At 36.1% G+C, this 12,929-nt stretch overlaps 1 protein-coding gene across 1 annotated transcript in view; it reads right to left on the bottom strand.

Moving 5' to 3' along the window:
- Positions 1 to 12,929, bottom strand: part of ADAM9 (ADAM metallopeptidase domain 9) — a 98,169-nt gene that overhangs the window by 26,412 nt on the left and 58,828 nt on the right. The window contains exons 15-16 of the mRNA XM_019748146.3: positions 11,026 to 11,131; positions 6,388 to 6,571 (exon numbers count right to left, since the gene is read on the bottom strand). Coding sequence (XP_019603705.3) covers positions 6,388 to 6,571; positions 11,026 to 11,131 — 290 coding nt within the window. The remainder of the gene's footprint in view (positions 1 to 6,387; positions 6,572 to 11,025; positions 11,132 to 12,929) is intronic.

Below are 12,929 nucleotides of genomic sequence, written 5' to 3'. Positions count from 1 at the left end.
ATTGTTTATGATGTTGTTTTGCAGGGGCTTCCAGGCTTCCCAGGGCCTGGAAGGGCTCGAGTCAAGCAAAGGCCACTGCAGGGTCCACATCCAGGACTGAGGTCTGTATGCCTATTACCTGACACACAGGGGACAAGACTCCTTCCAGGTCCCCTGACATATGGTGCTGGATCCCACAGCTCTCACAAAGGCTGGATGCCAAATTGTTATTTTTGGGGCCTCATATTTAGCCATTTGGCTTAGGTACTCAAAAACCCATGAATGCTATTTTAATGGAAGTTCTTCCTGGAGGAAACAATGAGGTGGGGAATAGGTATCCCCTGCCAACAATTAAGAAGAAACACTGTTGATTTCAAAGCTAAGTACTAAGTATATTTTCTTTCTTATATAGCCTTTGTTTTTACTGCACCTAACACTTGTCTTTCTTCTTACACAATTGGATGTTGCCACATAAACATTCAAACCCTCAAAAAAAAAAAAAAGCTATTATATAATTTCCTTTTTTCCAGAAACCTCCTTACAGGGCCTCGTTGCTCCAATCTAAATTGGTTATTCTCCTGGCCTGGTACACAGCTATTATCTTGGAATTTCTCTTTGACATACTTCTATGTCCTAAATTAAAATTATTTCTCTTTGGTTTACTTCCTCATTTGCTGGAACATTACAGTTAGATGATGTCCTAAGAAAGCATAAATAAAAGATAAATTTTCTAAGCCTTTGAATCTCTGAAATGTTTTTATTGTGCCCTCTCACTTGATTTATACTTTGGCTGGGTACAGAATTCTAGGTTGAGAATCTTTCAGAAACTCCCTGTCTTCCAGAATTTGGTTCTCAATCTCATTCTTTTATATATGACCTATTTGGGGAGTTTTGTTTGCTTATTTGTTTATTTGTTTTGTCTCTGGAATCTAATGCTAATTTTCTTCACAAACTCTGAAATTTCATAACTGTCCACTTTCTCTGTTTTCTTTCTCTGAATTAGAAATTTAAATTAGTTGAATTTTAAAATCTTCAATTGATCCTCACAGGCTTTTATCTTGTCTCTCATTTTGTCTCGGTTGTTCAGCTTCCTCAGAGAATTATCTAACTTTATGTAAGAACAGACCTATAGTTCAGTTATAGTTCAGAATGTATGAAGGGGAACAATGTACTAGGGTTAGGCTAGGGAGACAGGTATTTCATAGGATGACCAAATATAACATCAGAATTCTTACCTTCTCATCTCCAACCTAGAGGACTAGGTAAATGGTTGCTGATGCTTTGTTGACAGGATAAAACAAGCAGACAGATAGGAGAAGAGACTAGCTTCTCCACTAGTAGACTAAAAGTAATTCCATTTTCAGTCTCATGATTCACCTCACTCTCAGCTATAACCATTATTTTCAAATCACCGATTTGTTTAGGGTTCTGCCAGGCTAGGGTACAGTCTCTTGTTCACATCCTATCAATTTGCACTGTAAGCTGTAGGTTCTACTACTACATCGAACTACTCTCTGTCCTCTTTCAGTTTTTCAAAATTTGTGGACAGCTTTGTCTACTGATGAAATCTCACATATTTAACACTTTGGAATTTATTCCTCTACATTCTGAGAGGATTTTGCAGATAAGGAAGATAAATATTACAATCCACCATCTATTATGGATGCTTTTCCCAAGTCATATTTTTACTCTGAACTTCATTAATTTGTAATACCTGAATGTGATAATTACTTGTATGCGTCCATATGTAAAGGACACAGGGTGCTAGACATGTGGTCAAACATTATTATGGATGTTTCTGCGGGGATGTTTTTTGGTGAATTGAACATTTAAATCAACAAACTGAGTAAGGTAGACTGCTTCTCCAATGTGGATGAGCCTTATCCAACCAGCTGATGGCTGGTATAGTACAACAAGACTGACTCTCCCCCGAGTAACAGGTAACTACACCTGCCTAACTGTCTTCAATCTGGGACTGTGGTTTTTCCTGCCTCCTGACTTGAACTAAAACATCGGCTTTTCCTGGGCCTTGAGCCTGCTGGATTTCAGACTAGAACTGTCATCAGCTCTCCTGGTTCATAGGCCTTTAAACTCAGGCTGGAGCTTCACCATCATCTCCCCTGGATCTCCACCTTCCCAAATGCAAACCTTGGGTCTTGTCAGCCTCCATGATTATTATGTGAGTCAATTATTTATAATCTATCTATCTATTGATCTCATGAATTTTCTAAATGGGTTCCTGTGTTTATGGAATTGGTTCTCTTACCTAATTACATTTCAAGATGTTAATGACTCTATTTCCAATAGTAAAGAAAGTATCAATAGTCCATGGTGCAACATGGCAATAGAGATACGCAAAGTATCACCATTTGTTATTCCTAATCAACACTTATAAAATCAAGATCTGGGTAACTGTATATGATACTTTTGAACGTTTTGTCAAACTAACAAATATGAAATTGACTGGTTACTCCTAATACTGTTGGACAAAGTGGGGAAAGAAAAGGATGAGCTCAGAAATCAGAATTCCCAGCTCAATTAAGTCACATATGACCTGGAAACTTCTATGTGTGCCCTGATGGAGACCCTCACCTCCTGTAGCAGCAGAGCTGAGATCTCTGAAAAATCAAACCCAGAATCTCATCCTGCAACTGGAGAGATTACAGTACAAGTCGAACTCCTCGCTTCACAGGATATCTACATTTAAAGTGAGGGCACTGATTGGGAAAGAATGAGATCCTGAAAGCTGAAGTGGGGATGTGTCAGAGTCCCTGATGAAGCTGTGACAGTGAGACTCTAATTTCTGATGAGTCTTCTTTGCCAGTGGAAGCAGCCTCCCTCCCAATCCTCAATAGAGATACTTCTACTCCTAAGAAATCGGATTACTGCTGCATTGCCTGAGAGAATTCTAATAGCCTCCTTTGAGGAAGTTGCCACGCAAGACAATGTTGATTCTCCTCAGGACTTACCCCTACCACACTTCTTTGCTTCTAGACTTATAACTAGACTCAAGTATCAGCAGGACTCTAAAGGTGAGGTACAAAGTGGGACCAAAAGAACTACTTGAATTTTCTAATTTATACAGACATAAATCTAGGGAACATGTATGGGAATAGATATTAAGGGTGTGGGATAATGGTGGAAGGACATAAAGTTGGATCAGGCCAAATTTACTGATATGGGCTTACTAAGTAGAGATTCTGCATTTAATGTTGCAGGCTGGAAATTTAGAAAAAGCTGTAACAGTGTGTTGGTTAAGTGGCTGGAAATGGAAATGGACCAAAAGGTAGCCCATGTGAGTGAGTGAGAAATCTTGGAGCTGTCTTGGTTTAAGGTAAAAGAAACAATTGAAAGGCTTAGGGAGATTGGAATGTTAGAGTGGGTTTGCCATTTAAGACCTAGTCAGTCACTCAGAGGGTTCAGAAGACACACATTTCACCATGACTGTGAAAAATAAATTTGTGAGGGAAGCCCCAGCATCTTTGAAGAGCTCTGTGATCACTGTTCTCTGTTGTAGACTAGGCTTTACAATGGGAACTGCGGTCACTGAAAGAGAAAACTGAAATGCAATCAGAGTATTCGGATCCTAGGGTAACAGGGGCCAAGTGACAGCCCCCAACTGTCAAACCAATGAGAGCAGTGTCAAAGCGACAATTAGAATAGTCTGACTCTACCAGAGGGTACAGGGTGTGGGGGGTGGGAGATGAGGGTAAGGGGGATCAAATATATGGTGATGGAAGGAGAACTGACTCTGGGTGGTGAACACACAATGGGATTTATAGATGATGTAATACAGAATTGTACACCTGAAATCTATGTAATTTTACTAACAATTGTCACCCCAATAAATTTTTTTAAAAAAAGAATAGTCTGACTCTCATAGACCATAGTGTTAGTTAGTTGATCATGGTCCTTCTAAAAGTAAAATAGATAGAAAGCCTACTAATAAATTCTTATTAGATCTATATAAGCAGAAAATTTCTAGGTCAAGTGAACAAGAAAAAAACCTGAATCAAAAAAACTGAGTCACGAGCCCTCAATTCCCTTGAGCCCTCAATTGGGGCTCAAGCCCCAATTCCCAGAGTTGAGCCGCATTACAGACCCAGAACCCTTTAAATGAAGGAGAGGATGGGTCCCCTCCAGGAATGAACTGGTATGTAAAGCATGTCTGGCCATTTCTCCTTCTAAGCAAACTTCCAAGAGAATAACCTAATGCACTGCTCGAAATTCTATCCATTGGGAGAATTTTCTTCCACACTGTCCTTCAGGGGTGTTCCAGAAAGGGGTTATAGTGCTGCTGCCACTGACTTTCTTTTCAAAGAGATACAAACTTCCAGCTATAAGATGAGTAAATTCTGAGTATCTACTACTCACCATGATGATTATAGTTAACAATACTGGATTAAAAACTGGAAAGTTGCTAAGGGAGTACATTTAAAAGTTCTCCCAACACACAAAAAAATAACTATTTCTGTGAAGTGACGAATATGCTAACTAACCATATTGTGGTAATTATTTCACAAAGTTGTATATGTGTATCAAATCTTCCCATTGTATCTTAAACTTACACAATGTTATATGTCAATTGTATCTCAAAAAAGCTGGGGGCAGAGGGGAGCCAACAAGGGAGAAAAAGACATGAAAGATACAGGAAAGGAATTGCAGGACCTTTATCTGGGCTTTTGGGTTCCAAATCTCTTTATTTGATTCTGTAGTTTGAATCAATAAATTTCCTATTATGCTTTAATTCAGTCTTATCTGAGTTTCTGTGAGACTTAAGAGTACTGACTATAATCCATACAGTAAAATTTCATAAATTCAACAACAACAAAAAATCCTAGGTATACAGCTTCAGAAATACAAGAGTATATTCACCAGCACATAGAAGCCAGGAATATATCTAAAGAAAAATTCAACATTACTAGTGTTTGCACCAGGAATATAATTTAATTTTAGGGAATTTACTAATGTAACCCAGCACATCAATTGGTTACGGGGAAAAAACTACTTATAAAATGTCAAATTTATTAAAAATTTTAAATCTATTCTTTTTTATTCATATTAGTTAGAATTAAAAGGATACTCCATTAAATGAAAACTACTATCTACCCCAAGCCGATAGCTAAAATCATATATAACCTTGGAAAGCTAGATGCATTCTCAGTCAAGTTATAAAATCAATAAGAAAAACACACTAATTTTTAGAAAAAGAACATCAGCAAAAAAACTCACAACGGAAGGAATAAATATATAGGACCAAAAATACCAACATCACTAATAATCAAAAAAGAGTAAAATAAAAAGCTTTAAACCAATAGAAGTTAATCTTGACTATAATATGCAGAATTAAAACACTTACTGGAAACTGTTAGAAGATAAACGAGTAAAAACTTTTCTAAAGAGAAATTTGGCAAAACTGTATCTAAAACCTTAAAAGTATGTACACCATGATAGTAGTTTAACCTCAGAAGACAATCAGGATATTCGGAAATTTTTATTTATGAAAGCCACGTCCCTTAGCATTGTTTATAATAACTGAAGCAGTCGAGTTTATGTAGTGGCAAGGACAGGCACAAAAATATAAGGGTCTTTTTCTAAGTACGGGACAGAATTGGAACTGAAAACTTGGTATCAATTGAGGTAACCTGAGAGTCCACCTATCTTTTCATGTGTCATAAAATCAGTCAAATGTGTTCTCTCTTCCTCCCCTATTCACCTCTGAGGTGGTTTCTTCAACTTGCTCAACAATCCTGTTCCTTTATATCTCTTGTAAATGGTTGAAGCTTGCCATAATCCTTCTAGCCCTGCTCCTAATTCATGTCATCCCTCAAAGAGTTCTTACAGTTTCTGCCTTAGTCTTAATTACCCTTCTTTAATTACATATTAAAAAAAAAAAAAAAAAAAGGAGCTTGGCCTAGCTCATCCTCTCATATGGAACCACTGGCATTAAGTCAGGGGCTGGCTAACTCTTGGCTCTTGTCTGATCTAAATAGCTATGGTCAGGATAGCAGGGATCCAAGGCAGGACAAGCACTATGACATTTCTAGTACAGAGACACAAACAAACGTATACACACACACACACACACACACACACACACACACCCAAAACCCTGGAAATCACCTAAGTGTCGCAATAATGGCAGACTGGCTAATAAATTATAGTACATTGATAGGGGAGAGAAATATGCACAGAATACTGTAACATAGAAACCATAGGTTATAAGGTATGACCTCTAATGACGACATCTTGATAGAACTATAGCTATTCTTAATTTTGTTCTTAGAGGCTTTGTATTTTTCAAAATCTCTATAATAAATATAGATTTATAATCAGAAAAGAAATCCACTTAGCTTAGTATAATAAGTTCTTAAAATTTTACTTTGTAAACAAAAACATTTTAATTACCTTTCCAACATCACATCTTGTGCCTTCATTTACCATCCCAGGATCTGGAACATCTGATCCTAGCTGAAAATCCACACCCCAACATTTGGTGCCTCCACTGGGAGTCTGAATAATAGCAGGCACAATTCCAAATACCGGCATTTCTTGTACATTCTCACATTGAAGCTTTCCACACAAAGCATTCCTATAAAGAGAGAAAAGTAATGCAAACATAAAATGCACCCGGTGTAGATACAAAAGAAAAATTACACATTTCTATGCAGACAAGAGAGTTTACTGCCATTTAGCTGAAGGGAGTCTCAACAAAGAAGACACATGAGAACAACAGAGATGAAAGTAGGGCAGGGAAGAGAAGAAAAGGGGTAAGTGGATGCTAAGGTGCAAATCAGTAAGGAACCGGGTGGTGCTGGTGCTCCTTTCTTTCCCACACCTAATCCCTCTTCACTACTATGTCTAGGGATCAAAAAAGTCAAACTAGTAAGGTTTTTTTAATAAATATAACTTTAAGAATGCTATTACCCAGAAAATAATAGAACTATACCAAAAATCAACTGTGTCTTCTAACAGAATTATGGTAAGCAGAAAGTTTGATTCTGTAATGTAAAATAACTAAGAAAGGACTCCAACCTTCTTGGCTTGGCTAACTCTTAGTTACTTAAAGACTCAATTCATAACTCAATTCACCAAGGCTGTGTCCGTCAAATCCCCTTCCTACATCCTTTCATAACACAGTAAGTACTTAACACCAACTCTTATGATGCTGTATTGAAATTTCCTAATTACTTGATTATCTTCTGATCTAAGCACCTATCCTATCCTTCAATCTCCTCTATAATATCACTACCAAGTTATTATAGTATATTGTTTTCCAACTCCTCTAACTCAACCACCTCCTAAAAATTCCCCTTCTAGCTAGCATAATATTCTTTTACTTCTTGAGTTAAAAACCTATCTCCCTATAACTTTTCCTCATTGGTCCCACATCTTCCACATGAAACCACACAAGTAACGTCTTTTCTTTCTTGCACATGACAGCTATTTTAGGACAATTATCATGTAGTTCCTAAATACTTCACCAGAGCTATACCCTACAATCATTTCTCATGCAACAAGGAAACTCCCCTCTAAATATGATCCAGATTGTTTCATTGCCTCTTGAAGCATAGTGCTCAAAGTGGAGCATGAAATTTTGGTTACAGCCTGACAAGCGAAGAACACAGCGGAGCTACATTTCCTTTATTCTAGATATTGTACTTCTATTAAGCCCAAGATTATAGAAACTTTTATGGTAAGTTACATCAATATGTAACTACAGCGCATTATTGATGCCCTTGAACTTATCATTAGTTAAAAACCTCTATTTACTTTTTGTATAAGCTACTATTAAGTCTCCTGTTCCTTCTATCCTGTACTCAAGACTTAGTCATTTTGTCCCAAATGTGCATTTATTCTTATGTCGCCATTTATTCACTAGGTAATCTGAGTAAAGTGCTTAATTAAACTTTCTAAGTTTCAGTTTCTTCATCTGAAAAATAAGAGATAAATAACAATGCCTATCTCACATATTTGGTTGAAATTAAATATGAAAACCTCTAAAACAAAGCATAGCATAAAGCAGACCTCAGTTAACATCTGTTGGAGTCCACCAAATATCATATAGTGGAAATGAATACATGATTTATAAAACAATATAAATTATACTATGCAATTCGTATATGTATATGGGAGTTTCTGAGTACACATATGTATTTGTGTGTATATCCATACATATGATGCACATATACGTTTATGAATGTATATACACATGAGAAAGAAATACAACACAAATTTAACAAAGTATCTCTGGATGGTAGGGCCATATGTGATCACTTTCCTTACACTTTTCTAGATTTTAGACATTTTCTATGATGAGGATGATTGTAAAGATAGTGATGAGGACAGTGATGATGAGGATGAGTCCTACAATGAACTCTTCTTAATACTAACATCCATCAACTCATTCAGTCTTCGAAACGACACTTGGAAATAGGTGTCACTATTATCTCCATTTTACAGAAGAGAAAAATGAGGTACGCAACTGAAGCCACTTGCCCAAAGTCTCAGAGATCTTAAGTGGTTACAAGAGCATTCAAACTCAGAGAGTGTAACTTCAAATGTGTATTCCTAATGACTATATTACATTATCCTTATTAGATATTCTTATAAAACAATTATAAAATGTTTCCAAATCAGCTACACAGTAATTTGTAAGTTTCATAAGTGTAGTTTCTATATTTTCATCAGGATATTCATAAAATTATGGAAACAAAACCAGGTTAAAGACAAGGATAAGGAATGTCTAGCAAATTCTCTCCAAGTCAGCATAATCCACTTATCCCAATGTTTTATCTCAGTTCATTCAATCAGTTATACTGATTTTTCCACCCATTATCTATAACATCTGTCCCTTCATTCATTCAACAAATAGTTGAATGTGTTATTGGACTTTACAGTTTAGTGATGAAGGGTGATAACCAACTAGTCATTAGGAAATGAAACTGTGAAAGACACTACAAAAAATATCCCAAAGATAAAGAAGAAAATTTGATAATAATAAAATTGTCCATTCATCAGGAAGACATAACATTCCTAAATGTACATGCACCTAATAACATATGCACCTAAGAACACAAATTCAAAACATATACAGCAAAACTGTATAGAACTAAAAGGCAAAATAAAAACTAAAAACTTCATAATCATAACTGAAGATTTTAACACACCTCTCTTAGACATTGAAGGACAAACAGATAAAACACACACACACACACCCAAAAGACATAGGAAATTTGAATAAAACCATTAATTAAATTAACACATCTAACAACTGCAGACTACACTTTTTCTCAATGGCACGTGGAACATTCACCAAAATAGACCATATGCTGGGCAATAATTTATATATCAATAAATTGCAAAGAACTTAAACCATACACAGCATATTCTCAATGGAATTAAACTAGAAATCAATAACAAACAGACAGCCAGAATGTTCCCATATATTTGAAAATTAGCAATACACTTTGAATAACCTATGAATCAAAGGAGAAATCACAATGTACATTAGAAATATTATGAATAAGGGAAACACAACATAAAAATACTCAATGAAAAAGAAGCATACAACTTTTTAACCAGTTCATTTTTCCTTCAACCTTCAACTTGCTACTTTTCTCACTTTGATTTAGACTAATTATGTTAGTCAACATGGGTTTAGTCTCCCCAAACTGTAGGACAGACTCCTCCTTGGTCTCTTCTAAACACCATAAAAGAATTATGACAATACTATGCCTAGAACTGGTTTTATATCTGGTCTTCCTTTTATCTGGAAAATTACACATTAAATTATCTATCTTATTCTAAGGCAGTATAATTATCAAATAATTGTTCTTACTAAGGCAGTGGTTTGGATATAAAATAGTCTCATGGAATCTGAATATACTAAAAACTTATAAGAATAATAGTTTGACTTCCCCAGACAAAACAGTGCTATATAAATGCAAGAGAACTTACATCTACAACTACTTTTGAAACTATACAAGATAGTCAGAACAGTTATGTTCATATCCCCTTTTGAAATACTTTCTTGTTGTTGTTTTTTTAACTTCCCTCGATCTACTCTGTTCTATATAGCCTCAAGAAAGGTATTGAGAACATCTATAAGAGGGATATCTGAGCAAGTCTTCCTCAGAGAAGTCATACTTGAACTGAGATCTGGAGGAGAGAGAAGAGCGGGCCAGGCAGAAGGAACAGCATGTGCCTAGGCCCTGTGGCAGAAGGGCCACAGGTTGGCCAGTATAACTGAAGCATTCAGTGGCTGGATAGAGAGAGATGAACCTACAAGTAAACACATTAAAGGAGCATCCAGAAACACACACAAAAAAAATACTACAAGAACATTCTATAGAAAAGCTAAGGAAAGAGGTTTCTTCAAGGAGAAAATGGTCAACATAGTTGAACGCTACTAAGAGGTCAAGTATCATGAAGACCTAAAAATGTCTGTTGGATTTAGCGACACGGAGGTCATTATTGTTATTTCTTAGTAAGCACTGTTTCACAACAATACTTAGTAAGCATTGTTGCTTAGCTTAACTGGTAGAGTAGGAGGTGGAGTGGGAAGAAGAGATGCACAGCATTATAGAATTATTCCAATTATGTAGGATGACAGTGTGTGAATGTATAGTGCACAGAAATTTTAAAAAGACACTGAAATTAGTAAATATATATGGATTGAGATTATGAATGACTTTCTTCTCATTTATAATTTTTAATATTATTAATTTTGTACAAGCAAATGTTTTAATTTGTCTCTTTTAAATTATATAGAGCTAGAAGAAATTAATGAAGTCCAGAAATAATTCTATACCTTTACGGATTTAACAGCATAATGTTTTAATGAGAGGTAGGAAAAAGCGGTAGAGTGTTTATTTGGGGATGACTTATTTTACTGTTCTATTCAGTTTCTCTGAAGACTTTTGTTGCAAAACTGTAACTGAAAATTATTTAAGGGAAAGTCAGCAATCACAAGGAGTTATAAAAGATACTAGAGATGACGTCGTACAATCTTTCATATTCCTTTATAACCTCACCAGCACTTACCCAGCGGCACACTTCTTGTATTCATTGCCAGAGAAACCACAATTGCCAAATCTGTCACCTTTAGAATTCACATCAATGAAACAATCTCTTGGAGCAGCCTTGGCTTCTGTAACATCAAAAATAAAAAAAATAAAATAAAAATTACAGCAATTTAATTCAGAAATAAAAGCAGTCCCTATGACAGTCCATATACCCAGATGAACTGTCTCAACACCTCTGAAAAAGTTTCAGGCCTTAGAAATAAAACATTTTTGTTCTACATTTTATACTGCAAAAATGAAGCTTAGCTTGTACTTAAAAGTTAGCCTACACTCAAACACTCACAGAAATGTCATTAATCAAGATGAAACTATAAACTAAAACCAATAGTCACTGTCACTGCTCTCAAACACATACCTACTGCACCTCTCGTTAGGTCAGGCCAGGAAAGGTTGGTGAAAACATTGCCAGCTACTATTATTTGGTTTTTTATTTATCATATATGAATGCTTAATTTAGGTATTCTTACTAATTAGGTAGACTGACAAACAGCCATGACAGCTGATAAAGTATCAATCCATTCTTGCTTTCTTCTATTTTATACAGGTATTACTTACTGTTCATTTTTTCCTACTTAATTATACATTCCTAAAAATACTTTATTTGGAAATATTTTTAAGCCAAAATGCCTGTGATTTCTACTTAATATAGGAAATTCACTTCCCAATCTTACATATCTGATATCATATTGTTTAATTTAAAAGAAAGTGGATATGGGGTGAAAGGAGTTGGAGCAAAAAGATACAGAGGATCAAGTAATACGAAAAAGGAACATTTCAGATAGTCTTCAAAGAAAAAAAGTAACTGTGGTTCCTTTAGTCCTAGACTTTTTTGCGGGCCTCTCTTTGGTAAATAATAGTATTTAGTTCATTAAAATGCCTATCGGTAACCACTTTTTCAGTCTGGAATACCCTGACTATTCCTGCAAAATATATCAGAAGTTGACAGGTATCTACCACTCTATCCCATAGCCTGACTAACATAAATTAGTGCCATTTAATTCTTAGTCTTCTCTCCTCCTGCCTTTCTTACCCACCATGAGGTAAGGAGTACAACAGAGATTAAAGACAACAGAAGTCTGGCCAAAATCAACAGCTCTCGCTTCGAAGAAATAAATCCAGCTTTTTTGTCAAACTAATGAGTGTAATGAGATTGGCTGATTGCTCCTGATAATACTAGACAAGATAGTGAGGAAAAAGGCTGAGCTGAAGTATGCGAGGTATGCAGCTCAATCACTGCATCAGTAACCTGAAAGCTTCCATGTGTGACCTGAAAAGACCCTTATCTCCTGTAATGACAGGGCTCAGATTGCTAAAAATCAAACCCAGAATCATTCTCCAAGTAGCTGAATTACAACCCAAGATAAACTCCCATCCTCATAGTATGAGAATTGTTAAGGTGAGGGCATTGATTATGAATGAATGAGATCCTAAAAAGTTGGAATGGGGATGTATGGGAAGACCCTGATGAAGCTGGGGACACTGAGCCCCTAAATTATGATGCATCTTCTTTGCCAGAGGAAGCAGCCTCTCCACTCCCATCTAAAGGGATTAAGCCTGCATGGCCTGAGGAAATTATAGTGGCATCCCTGAGGAAGTTACCATGCAAGACAATGCTGAGTGGCCTCAGGACTCACCGCTACCACCCCTCTTTGCGTTAGACCTATAAGGTGACATTATAAGTGTGGCCCATGAGAAGGTGTGCTGCACACCAAGAGAACCACTTGTATTTTCAAATTTATACACAGAAAATCTAGAGAACACATGGGAGAATGGATATTAAAGGTGTAGGATAATGGTAGAAGAAATATTAAGTTAAATCATGTGAAATTTATTGATATGAGCAGAGACTTTGCATTTAATGTT

The sequence above is a fragment of the Rhinolophus sinicus genome, chromosome 16 (assembly GCF_057876585.1).
Source record: "Rhinolophus sinicus isolate RSI-liver-muscle chromosome 16, RSI-T2T, whole genome shotgun sequence".
Taxonomy (NCBI): Eukaryota; Metazoa; Chordata; class Mammalia; order Chiroptera; family Rhinolophidae; genus Rhinolophus; species Rhinolophus sinicus.
Note: the sequence above shows the minus strand (reverse complement) of the source record. Positions and strands in the feature narration are given on the sequence as shown.